Source organism: Carlito syrichta, unplaced genomic scaffold, assembly GCF_000164805.1.
Source record: "Carlito syrichta isolate Samal-C Ts95f unplaced genomic scaffold, Tarsius_syrichta-2.0.1 Scaffold315835, whole genome shotgun sequence".
NCBI lineage: Eukaryota > Metazoa > Chordata > Mammalia > Primates > Tarsiidae > Carlito > Carlito syrichta.
In genome coordinates, this window is record NW_007259931.1 from 112993 (window position 1) to 129044 (window position 16052).

The following is a 16052-nucleotide window of genomic DNA, read 5'->3' on the forward strand; positions in this document are numbered from 1 at the left end:
ACTCCAACTCAAAACACACACACACACACACACACACACACACACACACACACACACAAAGACAAGAAAAGGGGTTCCAAGCAGGAAAAAGCAAGGAGAATCAGGATCCTAGAACTGAGCTCAGTTTAAAGAAACATCAGGGGCCAGGAGAGTGAAAAAAAAATTTTCATTAAGGCAGACCATTGTGAAATTACAGAGCACAGAAACCAAAAGCTAGAAAAAACATTGTCTTACACTTTCAAATTTCTAAGGAAGAGTGCTTTACAACCTATAATTCTACATTTAGCCAAATATGAGGTAGAAGAAACTTTTTACATACAAAAACTATTTTTTTAATTCTAAGGAGTTATAGAATTGAAAAAAAATAAATTGTATCAATATTATCAGATTTCTCACAGTTGGAAAAGGGAACAAACATTGGGTGGGGAAGGCTGAAAAGAAACCTCTGGTGTTGGTTTATAACGGGAGGCACCTATAGACACATGAGAGACACACCAAAAAACCGGAATTTATTTATTAAAAAACTGTGTATTTACTCTTACATGTTTAAAACTTCAATCACTTTCAAAGTACTCTTCATTTGATGCAATACACCTACCAAGACACATTTTCCATTGCTCAAAACAATTTTTGAATTTGTCCATTTTGATGTCTTTTAGCGCTTCTGCTATTTTTTGTTTCACCTCTTCAACAATGGAAAACATTTCCCTTTGAGGACTTTCTTCATCCAGGGAAACAAAAACAGTTGCTCCAGGTGAGACTGCGTGCATAGGGAGGGTGGGGCACATGCTGTTCTGGGTCAAAAACTGCTGAACACTCAGGACAGTGTGGGCAGGTATGCTCATAAATCACCCATCATGAAATGAGCAAACACATAGAATCTCAAAAAAAAAAAAAATTTTTTTCCATGAAGCCGAATGCAAATCTCTCAATACAATGCTAGCTGGTACCAATGGGTTCCTAGAACACTTACCTAGTAGGGAAAACCTGTACAAGGGACATGCCCTCCAAAAAATAATTCCAGTTTTTTGGGGGTTCCCCCTCATACACAGTCACAAGTTGACAAGAACAGTCAGAAAAGTGTTGTAAGGAAGTTTTGTTATCGTGTGAACATCATAAATTGCACTTACACAAACCTAGATGCAAGGCCTACTACAAACCTTGACTAAATGATATAGCCTATTGGTTCTAGACTACAAAACTGTAAAATATATTCCTGTACTAAAAACACTAGGCAATTCCAACACAATGGTAAGAATTTATATATCCAAATATAGAAAAAGTACAATAAAAATATAAAGATAAAATGTTTTTAGAAGACAAAAAAATGGTATAAGAGATTTTTCAAATGTTACACCTATATGGGGCACTTACCACAAATGGGACTTGTGGGACTGGAAGTTGCTCTAGGTGAGTCAGTGAGAGAGTGGTGAGTGAATGTGAGGGCCTAAGACATTACTTTGTGTATGTGTGGCAGACTGGTTTGTTTACACCACAAACGCGATTCACTAGGCTATAGAAATTATTCCGCCCCATTATAACCTCATGGGACCACCACTGACCAACACATTACTGACCAAAAAAAATTATACAACACATGACCATATATGTATTTCCTGTACACTAGCTCTATACACTGAAAAGGGCTAGAAGTCACAACTCTGTAGCAATGAGCACACTCAGACCATTTCCTACCAAATACCCGATTCCCCAGTAGACTGCAACAGAAAAAGGACAAGGTGATCCCTGAACACCTTGTTACGCAAAAAAAAACTTATAAAAAAAGCACTCAAAAGTTGATGGAGACACATCACAGAAGACAAACTACTCTGAAAGGGGTCCCACCAGCTAAATCTGGAAATATTTGAGCAAAATAGTGACAGTAATTGATAACAACACACTGAACAAAATAATTCATGAGTACACACTGACAAATGAATGGGAAAGGGAAGGCTCTTGAGTTCAGTGTGACCACACACAAAAAATTAGAAAAAATAGCCATTATAGGCTGAGTGCAGTGGCTCATGCCTATAATCCCAGCACTTTGGGAAAGCAAGGTGAGAAGACTGCTTGAGCCAAGAGTTTGAGACCAGCCTATACAACATAGCAAGACGTCATCTCTTAAAAACAAAAAAACAAAAGCCAGGTGCGATGGCTCAAATCTGTAAGTCAGACTTTGGGAGGCCAAGGCAAGAGAACTGCCTGAGCCCACAGGTTTGAGACCAGGCTGGACAACATGGTGAGATCTCATCTCTACAATAAATTTTTTTTAAAAAATCATCTGGGCGTGGTAGCACGCACCTGTAGTTCTGGCTACTTGGAAGGCTGAGGCAGAAGAATAGCCAGATCCCAACAGGTCGACAGTGGGATGGCCATGAGGGTGCTACTGCACTCCAGCCTAGGCAACAGAGTGAGACTCCAACTCAAAAAAAAAAAAAAAATCAAAAAATTAGCCAGGCATGGTTAGCATGCACCTATATAGTCCCAGTTACTTGGGAAGCTGAGGCAGAAGGATCGTCTGAGCCTAAATGAGCAAGGCTGTGATAAGCTGTGACAGTGCCACTGCACTCCAGCATGGGTGACAGTAATACCCTGACTCAAATAATAATAATAAAATAGCCATCAAAGTAATAACTCAGGCAAGAATTACCTGTGGACGCTTAAAACTGGGGCTTCAACTTCAATGACAAATAGGTTATTTACAAGGTCTCTATCTCCCTACAAATTACTTATTACCAAAGGGAAAAAATAGCAATTTGACAGTGGAGAAGTCTTGATGGACACAGACACATGCCTATAGTTCCAACTACTAGGGAAACTAAAGCAGGAAGACCACTTAAGCACAAGAGGTCCAGCCTGCGGTGAGCCATAATTGTGCCACTTCACTACAGCCTGCCGGTGTGATTAAATTAAGACTCCGACTCAAAAAAAACCCAAAAAAACACAAAAACAAAAACCACAAGACGTCATCAAAACCAGCAACATCTCTAAAGTCTTTGGATTAAAAAAAAAATCACTGTTGGCTGGGCTCCGTGACTCAGCCTGCAATCCCAGCACTTTGGGAGGCCGAGGTGAGCGGATTGCCTGAGCCCGCGGGTTCGAGACCAGCCTGGGCAACTTGGCAAGACCTTGTCTCTAGAATAGATAAAAAATTAGCCAGGCGCAGTAGCACATACCTATAGTTTCAGCAACTTGAAAGGCGGAGGGATCGCGGAGCCCAGCAGATTGACACTGGAGTGGCCATGAGTGTGCCCACGGCACTCCAGTCTGGGCAACAGACTCCAACTCAAAAAAAAAAATTACTGTAACTTTCCAGAATTTGATAATTATGAGTAACTGTCCTTAAGAAATATACCTCAAAGTAGTTAGGGGTAATGGGAAATGATGTCTGCAGATGGTTTCATATATATATATATATATATATATATATATATATATATATATAAAATTTGAAAGAATGACTAAGTAAACGTGGCAATATGTTAACTACTGGTGAACCTAGATGAAGATGATTCCTAAATTCTTCATTCTATTCTCACAACTTTCCTGTAACTTAACATTTTTCAAAATCAGAAGTGAATAAACTAAAAATATTTTAATTTACTCAGTGTTTTACTGTAATTCTATTCTCAGTCAATACCTGTGAGTCAGTATTCATAAAGATTTAAAATGACAATACTTGGTAGGAGTAAACTCCTGGAAACCATTCATGTCCAAAAGAAAAAGAAACCGGGGTACAAATTCTTCAACTCTGATAGAGTATACTTTAAATTTTAGGGGTAGACGTGTTCATAGTGAAAATACTCAATCACAGAAATATACATTTTTAATTTTATTCAAAGTTGGTACAGAATTGCTAACATTTCCATAAAATAATTATTGTACTTCAGTTACAGGACAAAATACCACAGAAAGAAATGTACTTTGCAAGAAATGTAGTTCATCTTAAGTTTCCAAATACTTTTGAAGGCTAATGCAGCAGCTGGCAAAATAACACACAGTACACAAAGAACAGTGTATTTTACAGAGCTAGTAATGAAAACTGACAGCTCTTTAGCACATATGCTTCATCTTTTTCCATTTTTTAAACAGTAACACTTTTGAAAACACATTAAACCAAGATCATACATGTCTACAATTTTAAAAAAGATCGTACACAGTAGGTTAGAATAGTCAAGTTAGAAATGTCATGAATGATTAACAATCTTAAATCTACAATTTCAATTGTATTCCTTTCAATCGGAAGTAATCTGGTTTATACCCAATTCTACTTTCTGCTTGCAACTAAAACATTATACAATGAGATGGATCAGATTAGTCAACCTTAATATAAAAAAGCTGTGGACAGTGAACGGTAAATTGGAAACCAGTTTACAATTCAAACTCACCAGTAACAAAATTAAGTTCATCAACTTCATTTATAATCACATTTGGTCTATAATGCCTAACTAAAATGACACACGTACACAATACACACCCCAGTGTACTAACTGGTCTCTTACAAAAAAAAATCTAAACAAAGCATAATAAGCAGGACACTAGGGAAAACATTTCTCAATGTAGACATCTTTTAAAAATGCATTAATACTTACATATCAAAATTACTAGATAAAAGCAGCAGTACTCTGCTGACATTTGGCTTAAAAATAAATGAATGAATGAAGCAATTTCACAGGATATTAGAAAAGGAGAAATTGGTTTTCTTCTTGAAGAAGACTACTAACTTTTGCACAGCAACTATTTTTGATATCCATCTTATCAAAAAGAAAAAAAAAGCACTGAGAAGCATAACACAGTTCATATGTGATTGCCAACACAGGTCTGAACAACAGAAAATGGGATGTCCACACAAAGAATGGGTAAATCCCTGCTCTATTATATCTGAACTCTGCTGGCAATATATAAACTGAAGCAGTAATGATGGGGAAAGCAGGGGAACAGATTCCATACCATCATCTGACACTAATGGAATATGGTATTATTAAAAAAAATAAAGCTTTTGCATTTTAACAACCCCACAGAAAAGTCCATGAGCAAAAGACTTGTTGATCTGTTTGCCACTCAAAAGTTAGAGATCTCACAGTGAAATTAGAAAACTCTATACATATTTACACCGCTAGGACTACTTTTCACCTAGGCTAATTAAAGCAGTTTTCCACAGAATTATAAATGAAAGACAATTCTGCCAAAAGAATCTTCCAAATCATTCTTTCTTAAAATTCTTTCAAACAATTTTAATTTTAAAAACATTTAAAAGTACATAACAGATAATATGTAGGGTTAACAGGTGATAACAGCTTTGCATTATCACTTGTTGCTAAGCCAAGGATATTCCTCAAACCTCTCCTTTTTCCTGCATTTCTGGCACTTCTCTACACCTCATTCCAAGCCTGAGGTTTTACATTCTAAAATAATGTTACAGGTACACACCTGGCTAGTTCTTTGCTGGAGAAAGCTCTCCCTCAAGCTGTTAAGGTTACCTCTTCTAAAACATCTCACAATAGTCTATGACAGATATAATCTTCATTCCAGACATATTAGAGTTGACCAAGTCTTTCCCTAAGAAGATAAACATATGAAATAGAAGAGGAACAAAGATAGTTACTTCTCTCCCATTCTGAGAATTACATCTTTTGACATATGAGCAAGATTTAAGACAAAGAAATGTATCCATTTTTGATAAACATGGAATACTCAGAGGTGAAAGAAGGAGCAGAATAAGGGCAATGTTGAGTGGAAGAAAACACATCACTTTTTTCTTTTGCACACACATTCACAGATTTTATCTAATCTAGTCTCCAAGAGGGTAATGAAACAGGTAAAACAATTCTCATAGTACCATTATGAAAAGCAAAGTAGTTCATCGGACAAATCTGTCTCAAAATTGGTTTGATGCTCAGAATACTTGAATCAAATTCTCTATTAAAATGAAGTGCAGTCAAGCACATTAAAAAAAAAGTAACTTCATCTAATACAAACCTACACAAAAATTAAAGGCTAGTATTTGCCCTGTTAAAGTATAATTTCTCCATGTCGGGTGGAGGGCATTGCTGATGAGAAGCAGTGTTACTTAAAGATCTAAGATTTTTTAAAAACTTCTATGACTCTACAGTTTATTCTAGACCACTACAAAAGTGTGTCACCTGTTCCACCCACCAAAAACCTAGATCTCTGTCTCTTGTTTCTCCAGTTCTAGATTGTGGGAAAGAGCTCAGACTCCATTTTAGCTAGTAACCTCCAAATATAATTTTAGCATTCTTGACACTTGTATTCTCTCCCTCCACCAAAGTGGTACAAACATATTCAGATTATTACTCTGAAACCCTTCTCATTTAGGGTCTATAACTTAAATACCAAATTATCTTAGGCTTTCAATACTGTAGTCTTCATTACAACTCTGAGACAAACACTGGGTGGCCTTTATGACTGGCACTTGTGGGATACTAAGAACACTACTGGTCTTGTGCTTTCTACATGTAGATACACTAATGAGTGAACACGAATTTGTGCTTTCTATGAACTTTAGCTTTTTCATTATCATGGAATATAAACTGTTGTCATATCTGTTCTCAGATATGATATGTTTAATGTGCTACCAAACATAACATGGAAAAATAAAATTAGAATATATCACAGAATATAACTTTAAATTTTTAATATGGAATAAAAGAAACAAATAAATAACATTTAGGTTGCAACACAAATGCAGAGCTAACTGGTTTTACTGAACCTAAATAAAGGCTGCATATAAAGTATGTAAATATAATGTGACTTTTTTTTTTTTGCTTCCTTCACGAGTTACAACAAAATTTAAGAAAAGGAATAACAGCAAATAAGAATTTTCTATTAAGAATGGAAAGGTGCAAACTAGCAAAGTCAATACTGGCAACGAGAAGGCACTAATCCAAACACATGAATTTCAAAAGCTAGTTGTATTATGGAATACCATATATACTGGCCTTTGCCAATTTGGAACTTCAATAATAGCAATAAGCCTAGCTTCAATTTCCAATTAAACAACAAAGAAGTGAGTGACTAATAAGCATTTGACTTACAGAAGTCTAGGCTACATTGATAAATTGAAAAATTATCTAAACTAGTTTGTCCAAGAGCAATCAAAAAAAAGTAAACACTCCTTTATCCAGCAGGGCTAGGGAACAGGTTAATTTGCCAAGACATATAGTTTGTAAATAGCTACTGTCAACTGTGCTGTTGTCAAAATCATTGTAATATGTATTTCCCTTATTGACAGAGTCTACCAAACATAAACCATCTAGAAGTGAGGGGAAGAGCTTCATTATCATAGGCAACAAGTACAATATAATGCTTTCCTATGGAGAGCAAAACCATCGTTCCTACACTAAGAATCTGAGACCACTGTGCTTTGCCTCGATTTGTTCTTTAGCTGCTTACTTTATTCTAGCATCTCTCTCCTCAAACATGCTATGGATCCAGGTAACCACATTTAAGAACTGTTATATTAATAAGGTTATTGGTTTACGTCAATAGCCTCAGAATAAGTATGGTACAGCCCTACAAAGTAAAGTGCATGAGATTAGTTAATGATACAGATACATCAAACTGTTTTTACTTCTGAGTAAAAGACTATATGCCAATGGCTAGGAGTTGCTGGTTATCAAATAAATGCGGTTCTTAACTCCTCCCCGAAAAACTAAATCCCAGTGATACAGATACATCAAACCTTTTTTATTTCTGAGTAAAAGACTATATGCAAATGGCTAGGAGTTGCTGGTTATCAAATAAATGAGGTTCTTAACCTCCTCCCCAAAAAACTAAATCCCATCTGTTATAAAGAAGCTGAGGGGCTGGGGGGGATAGCTGGGATTGATGGTAGTTAATATCCACCTGGGGGAGGGGGGCACACCTCATCAATAAGGGTATTTGCACAGTGAACATTTGTATTCTAAAATAGAAATTAAAAGAGAAAAAAAGAAAAAAAAAAGTTGAGATGGAAACAGAAACACAAATTACATAAATTCTCACAGTATTACTTTAAAGATTGATCAGTAGTTTAAAGTCTTATTCCCAGTATTGGAGACAAAGAAGTTTAAGTAAAAACATTCATATGACAAAGTAAATAATGGTGTGGGACTCAAAGTCTATCAACTACTTTGAGCTTTAACAAATTCTCTCCTAGGAGTCAAGGTAACCGAACTAGAGAATTACAACAGAGGAGAGAGTTTTACAAAAACATCCAAATTAAGAAGTAACTTTTAATGAAGAAAAAGGGATTTGCAGCCCTGAGTTAAGTCAACCAAGTCTACCAATCAAAAGATTACTTCTTATACAATCCTGCCTTATATCTTCCGGCACGAAAAGGTTTCTCTATATGCCAACTCAGTTACAAATTTTTACCTTTAATTACTAAAAGAACAAATCTTTTTGGCACCAAAACAAGCTCCACTGTCTCTCTATACTCTGTCACCATTACTTCAAAGGGACTCACATAAATATTCACTATTGCTCTCTCCCTAATTTTTGGAAAAGGAGTTCTGAGAATAAAATACTAATGAACTATTAATGCTTTTATTATTAGCCAACAAAAAATCTGAGAAAACCACTCTTGAAAATTAACATTTTTAAGCAACTAGAAATTTAGCATATTTAAGCGTAAATATACTTAATGAATCATTATTTAGATGTAAATTCTCAATATTGGGGCAAACGGCACTTTCACACACCATGTCTAAAAATGGACTAAGCGGACAAAAGAACAAAATAGGAACTTGATAATGTTGAAAGACTAGGTGAAGGACTAAAGTAGCAATATGAAGACAAAGACCAGTCTCTCTGAATGGTAAATGGGTACACATATATAGAAATATAACTCATTTGTAAAGTCTTCTCAGGCTATTATCAACACTGAAATGATCTTAGCAATCCAGAACCTGGTTAACTCATGAGAAATCTTTCAGAAACTGAAACCTCATTTTTCTACTAAACTATCACTATCAAATCAGTCATTTTAACCTCATAAAATGTTAATAAATTTGTTAAGTTATAATACTTAACATCAGTCAGGGTTTAACAGGCTGGATCTTACTCACTGGTACCCTAATGTACACGGGGAGGAGTATAAAGGTGAGAGCCAAGATACTTCAATTTCCAGCATCCAATGAATACAGTTCTATTGTGCAGATTTTAAGCTAATGCTTGTCTTTTTACCAACATGCTAATGTGTGTACCATCGAGGTACTAATCAGCATCTCGCTTAATATTGCTTTTCTGATTTCTTAGAAAAATTTTGTCCTGGCAAAATCTCCACAGTCACATAATTTAACAGGAATGGTCTTGTACACATCTTCTCTCAACTCAAATCTAAGGCATAGTAAGGTGTCACCACTAGATACCCTATGTGGTCCGTTTCCACTCATCATACCTCAAGTGAAAAAGAGACGGGGGAGTAAAGTATAAGAGAATCAAGTAAGCCTAACACTGCCAAGTGGGAACATTTGAGGATCTAACCTTTGATAGCTAATAATATAGCCGGTTTATTTGGTGGCAAAGAAAGAGAATAATACATAGGCTACATTGGAAACATTTGAGGATCTAACTTTTGATAGTTAATAATACAGCCGGTTTATTTGGTGGCAAAGAATAATAATCCATAGGCTACATTAAATGATAGTCAAAGACAGAGGGGAAGCAGCATGTACCCAGTATAGAGAAAAAAATCCACAGACTGTGAATATAAAAACCAAAAAACACTCATTGCCCTGGCTAAGACTTTTAACACCTTGCTTAGCCAAGATAGAGAACAGGATTAACAACCCTCTCAATTCAGTTCTTAAAATGTGATGGAAATTTCAGTGATGGGTCCCTGCTAATTTCTTGAGGTACCATCCCAAAGAGCTAAGACTGCATAACCCTGGGCTAGCCTCTTTGTGCAAAGAAAAAAAAAAAAAGGAATGGATCCTTTGAGTCAAGTGAAAAAGAAGTCCTTAGGAGATCAGATCTACTGAATTTAGGCCACAGAACACAGCACCACTGCTATTGCTTGATGCTTCTCTACTCTAAAGACAAAAATAATAACCACTCCCAAGAAAGAACAGCCAGGGAAGAAGAGATTGGTTCAACTGTTTACTTTCTGGGGGTGGCAGGACAGAATATTCTGAGAGATGAGTAGGGAAATTAAGGATCCCACAAGAGGAAATACTCCTTCTGCTAACCAATGTAATAAGCCCTTCTCATCAGATCTTGAGACTAAAATTGCCTGAGAAGACAAAAACCTAAAAATTGGGGATACCATTAACAGCTGACAAAACCATTATCTTTCTCTATCTCTCTCAAGACTAGTGTTCTCACCTCATTTTGATTTTAGCTATTTTAGTCAATATCAATCTTGGTCAATTCTGAACCTTAGCTTGAGCTAATATAAAAATATACACGTTAATGTCTAGAGATCACTGCCATCATTTAGGACCCAATTAGTCAGTGTAACATATGAACATTTTGCTAGCTTAAGACAGTTCATGTATCATTCCAGGAACAATCTCACTCTAATAAAATATAGACTGAAGACTGGTCTCCAAAATGAAATTGCAATCAGCAATTCACATACTTATTCAAGCACATTATCTCTTACTAGGAAGCAATAAGAAGGACAAGTTTTTGGGACTTCAGTCTAAATAAAGTAATGCTTATACGGGCAAGAATAAACAATTCTAAGGAATATGCTAATAACATTCCTTATTTACAGACATTAATACTCTAAACTTGACCTACTGCTATATACACACAAATAGACATAAGATGATGTACCTTATGTATCTTACTAAGACAACAGCAGAGAAGGTAGGGGGACCCTAATACTCCAAACTATTAAGATTCAATGCTAAATAAGGGGGGGAAATCCACATAAATACCTCCTATTCATTTATGCTGTATATGGAAGAGATAGAAAGGCTGTCCAGTCAATGTTTATTCTCACTGCTGAATTACACAGCAATGTGCTTGGAGTCAAAGAAAAGTTTAATTCTTTCAACTTAACGCCAATTTAGAAAATCCAAGATCCTATTACTTTCCCGAATACCAAAAGGTTATCTCAAAGGAAGAACAGATGCTATGAGAAAAGAACAGGACAAAACATGGTCAAACCATGAGTCCAGATTGGAGACCTGGTTTCTATTCTTCCCAAATCGATTTTGTAACCTTGGTCATGTCACAGCCTCAACCTCCACACAAGAAAAGGGTGATCCCTATCTATTCGGCCCCCGCATTATAAACCTCAAGAATAAAGATGAGAAAAAATTCTACAAGGCACTCTAAGCTCTTCAGAAATACATGCTACTCATACATGAATTATTTTCTCATCTACAGACTCAGTCCATCAGAAAGCCTCCTGAAGATGGGAAGACATTATGCTACCTGGTAATCTCTAAAATCAACTCTGGACTAATCAAGTCTACCATAAAGAAACTAGTTTACAGACTACAAAAACTGTAAAGTCATCAGGACTGAGTATTGATCCAAAATCTACAAAAGTATCTATAAAAGTAATTTTCCCTAAAGAATACAAGCTTAATAAAATCATGCAATTGAAAAAGTATTAGAGATTAAAGAAAGTCAAAGAAAGTAGATACACAATTCGCTTCCTTCACCTTTTATGGAGGACAAAGGACAGTGTGTGCTGAGCACACAGGGACACAGAATTACATAATTTGTAGAGTTTTTCTGTAACTTGTAACCTGTGAAAAATAGGTTCCCACCAAAGGATGCTACAACCAGGTACCAAACCATGTCAAGATAAGAGTCCTATATCACAAACCTGTAATACCCTGCACAAGACACTACTAACTCCAGAAGTTCTTGTTTGGCACCTCTCAGGCAGGCGACCATTTTATAGAAGAACTATATTGACAATCTACCAATGGCAAAGTGTGCACTCTTGAGTTTTTTGTTACTGATGGCCAATTTTCACTGACACATTCTCATGATCCAAGTCACAACAAAAATGTAGAGGTTGTGTACAGATGACAAGTCTTCACACACAAAAAAAGTCAGAGGAAAAAATAAAAAATGTAATATATCAGGATTTAAATTTTCCCTGTAAAAACTCTGTATATCACGATCTTATCAAGTAGAGCAACCCAGCACACAAAGACGGTGTCAATTTTTCTTCAGGCTTCTGGACATATCTTCCAACTGGATCCACTTGGGTAAGCATGTGGCTAATAAAGAATTTTACCAAATAAGAACAAATCTATAAAATCGTAGAGTCTGAGTAATCATATGTTTAGTATAAGTTAATCAAACACTGCTTAGAAGCTGGTAATTCCCAATCTATATGAACAACCTTATTAATGTGATCAATAAATAAGGAGATCATCAGCAACTTTACTTCATTTTCTCTCCCATAATCATTTAACAATACAATCATGACATGTACAGACAGACTTGATGGTCACTTGAGTATAGTTCATTTAAACTTCAGTCAAAGTAGGGGGAAAAAAACGAACAAAGGTTCTCCCCAACATTCCATATACTGGTGGTACAAAAATACCTACAGGAAAACATTCTTTCTTTTGGCAATCAGAAGCCATAGGCTCATGCTAACAAAATGAACCTGGCAAACTAACTTGTCCTGAAACAAGTATCACACAAGCACATTGGTTAGATTTTCAGTACATAATTGTACAATGTCTAAGAATTCCATTTTGTTTTTGTTATTTTATGGTAGCAAGAACTACAGAGACAGAAAAAACTTAGAAATGCGCAAATCTTCTACTTCAGGGTAAGGTCTGCCAAGACTTGGCAGTACAGACAGTATACCTTATTCATGACATCTTAACATATATTCTGCTCTAAGTGCTCTACGAGAATAACTGGTCTCTCTTTACTTTGGTATGCAAAGTTTTAAACCACATTTGCACAATTCAGTCTGTTAAGTTTTGTTCACTTAAGCTGAAGATTTACTTTCATCACCTCTGGGAAAATAAAGTCTTGCAAATAGATGATTTTCTGCTAAGTAAAATTTGGCTAAAACCTACAGCGTAAACAATGCCTGAGAGATGCAACAGTTATATAATTTTTTTCCCCAAAGACCAATATTGTCTTAAGTTAGTATCTCACCATATCCTTAAGTTCATAAGGAGAAATAAACAAACATGAAAATTCCAAGTGAACACACAGCAAAAAGTCCAATATTTAGTATTAGTTTAACTCGTGGGGTCTCTTCCAACATCTGTAAACAAACAGCCTCCTCCTCCATCAGGTCTCTGAGACTCCTCTTGCTGAGGTTCTTACTTTTAAAGCCACAAAACCAGTCTATGAACTTCCAGTACCGACTTCCATCCTCTGTTTCTTTCTTTCTCTCTTTCTCACCCATGAGAGCTGCTTGCCCATTGGAATAAGCGTCTACTGGTGTTTCTGCCTCCGAATGACCTAGGGAAGCCACTGGGTTGCCCTCCTCTCTGCAAGTCACCAACAGATTAACATCTTCAGGCTGTAGACCCTTAATGCTATCTTCAGATTTCCCATTGGGAATGCTGTGGTTGATGGCCTCACTATTCTCATTGCATCTCAGAATGCTTTTCTCTTGCATTTTGTATGGTTCATCTTTTGGAGAGCAGCTCTCTTTCACCACTAGGCTCTTCTTAGACCAAAAGGTGGTGGTACGAATCTGTTCCTTTGTGGGAGGTGGTGTAAGAAGGCTCACAATGACAGTAATAAGTCCTGTGACCCAAAACAACGCTGTGGCCACATACATATAATGGATGTCTTTGATGAAGCCTGGCCTGTTGTCAGGTTGATCACACTCTGGGGCACGGTAGGCAAAGGCCAGTATCAAACGAACTGCTCCAAGAGCAAAGCCAGCCATTCCACCATAGAAAGCCCCTTGTTCATTGCAGCGTTTCCAGAAAATTGCCAGAAGAAACAGGGCCGCCACTGGGGGTGTCAGGTAATCAGCTACCTCCTGAATGTAAAGGTACATCTGGCCTCCTTGCATCTCCACGATGATTGGCACCCATGCTATGCTGATCACCACCATAAAAGCCACAAATATCCTCCCCACAATCATTAGTTCCCGGGAGCTTGCACTCTTGCGGATGAGTTTGTACACATCGAGGGTGAATATGGTACTGGCACTGTTAAAGATAGAGTCCAAGTCACTCATCAGAGCTGCAATCATCACTGCCATCATTAAGCCCCGAAGGCCCACAGGAACCAACTTCATCACCAGGCGTGGGTAAGCAATATTGGAGCACCCAGCTCTGCTTCCACACACTTGCATGCAGTGCTCTGGGTTGATGCAAGCTATGTCATCAGCAAACAGTATCCTGGAAATCATTCCTGGGACAACTATGATAAACATTGGCAGAAGCTTCAAGAAGCCAGCCATAAGAGTAGAGCCTTTGGCATGAGCAATGTTTTTGGCAGCTAGAACCCTCTGCACGATGACTTGGTCAGCACACCAGTACCACACTGAGGCTGGGGTCTGCCCAAGAATGAATCCAGGCCAAGGAACATCTTCATCTGTTGGATTCCGCAGCATTTTCAGGGCGTCTTTCTTAGGATGGACGTTACAAGAATTTGTGTTGGAAAGGTTGTATGTCAGCAAGATGGAAGTGACATTGGGTGAAGCCAACATGTACCTTCTCTTAACTTCCTCAAACCCACCGATCTCCGTAATGCTAATAATCATAAGTGTAAGTGCCCCAACGATCATGAGCAGAGCCTGTAGAGTGTCTGTGTAGATCACTGCAACAAGGCCTCCGGTGACAGTCAGCAAAGCAGTCATGCCAATGAGCAGGATAACAGACACATAAAGATTCCAACCCAAAGACTCCTGGATAAAGAGGGCACCCGAATACAGATCCACTGAGAGCTTGGTGAAAATATAGAGAATCAGAGACAAGGCGGCAAAATAGACCTGAATCCTATGGCCACCAAATCGCTTGGACAAGTATTCAGGCATGGTATATACCCCTGACCGGATGTAAATCGGGATAAAAACCCATCCCAGAAGTTGCAAAAGCAGTAAGGCATTGAATTCCCATGCGCCCACTGCAAATCCACTTGCAGCTCCAGATCCTGCCAGCCCAATGAAGTGCTCACTCCCAATATTGCTCACAAACAGAGAGGCACCAATTGCTACCCAGGTCATAGAGCGCCCCGCCAGGAAGTATCCGCTCACGGTGCTTCTATTAGATTTCCACATGGCAAAAAAACCAATGCACATGACCAGGACAAAATACAGGGCCACTATGGCAATGTCTGCTGTCTCCAGTACAGCCCTCATTCTGGTAACTTGTGAATAAAAGCGTCCAGTGACAGAAGTGTCCAACTTTTTATTATTTTTAGTAACCCCAGCCAAGTCTGTAAACCGTACGTGAACTGGACTACACAGAGCAACACAGCAGGTCAAAGTCTTTGTCCTTTGGTTTGCTGTCTTGATGGTGGTGGTTGTGATAAACTTTGAAGGAGACAGTTTAAATTTTCCGCTTCTTAATTGGAATTGAGAACTTAGCTCGTACTCTTAATCCACTCTCCACAAGACCATCAGCATTTACTCAGGTGCTGGAGGAGAAATTCTGAGTTGCAGCTAAGTCTAGTGAAGCCTACTGTACCAACCCTGCAAGGCAGCAAAGACAAAAGACAAAGATTGAATTAGAGGAGGGTCTCACCATGTGATGAGGAAACTTTCAGTCTAGCAAACACGGCACGAGACATTCTTTACAAAAAGAAAAAACTTTTATAATACACTTCAGTTCCACAGGAAAGGGTATGATCGCAGCTGATACTTAAAGTCAGTGAGAATAATAATCATTTAGAACTAAGGTCAAAATTTCATCAATCTCATAACTAAGTGGCCTAATTTCAGGACCTAACTACCTACCCATGGCATTGCCCTTTCTTGTCTTATTGTTGTAGTCTCAGATTGAAACAGGCATTAAAATCTTAAAACACCCTAAACGGGAAAAAACACTAATTATTCATAATAAGAGTATGAAAATGAATCTTCAAACACTATGAATCCCAAGAGTTTGGGGCTAACTTTATGGCCAGTTAGGGTCCTGGATGGAACAGGC

General features: G+C 37.6%; 2 protein-coding genes across 2 annotated transcripts in view; both read right to left on the reverse strand.

The window, feature by feature from the left end:
• Positions 1-7350, reverse strand: part of MRPS6 (mitochondrial ribosomal protein S6) — a 37176-nt gene extending 29826 nt beyond the window's left edge. The window contains exons 1-2 of the mRNA XM_021706659.1: positions 7318-7350; positions 5431-5505 (exon numbers count right to left, since the gene is read on the reverse strand). Of these exons, the coding sequence (XP_021562334.1) occupies positions 5431-5505; positions 7318-7350 (108 nt within the window). The remainder of the gene's footprint in view (positions 1-5430; positions 5506-7317) is intronic.
• Positions 1-15821, reverse strand: part of SLC5A3 (solute carrier family 5 member 3) — a 45083-nt gene extending 29262 nt beyond the window's left edge. Inside the window, exon 1 of the mRNA XM_008073406.2 lies at positions 13093-15821. Within this exon, the coding sequence (XP_008071597.1) occupies positions 13106-15262 (2157 nt within the window). The 5' untranslated portion in view covers positions 15263-15821 and the 3' untranslated portion in view covers positions 13093-13105. The remainder of the gene's footprint in view (positions 1-13092) is intronic.
• Positions 15822-16052: the final 231 nt, after the last annotated feature.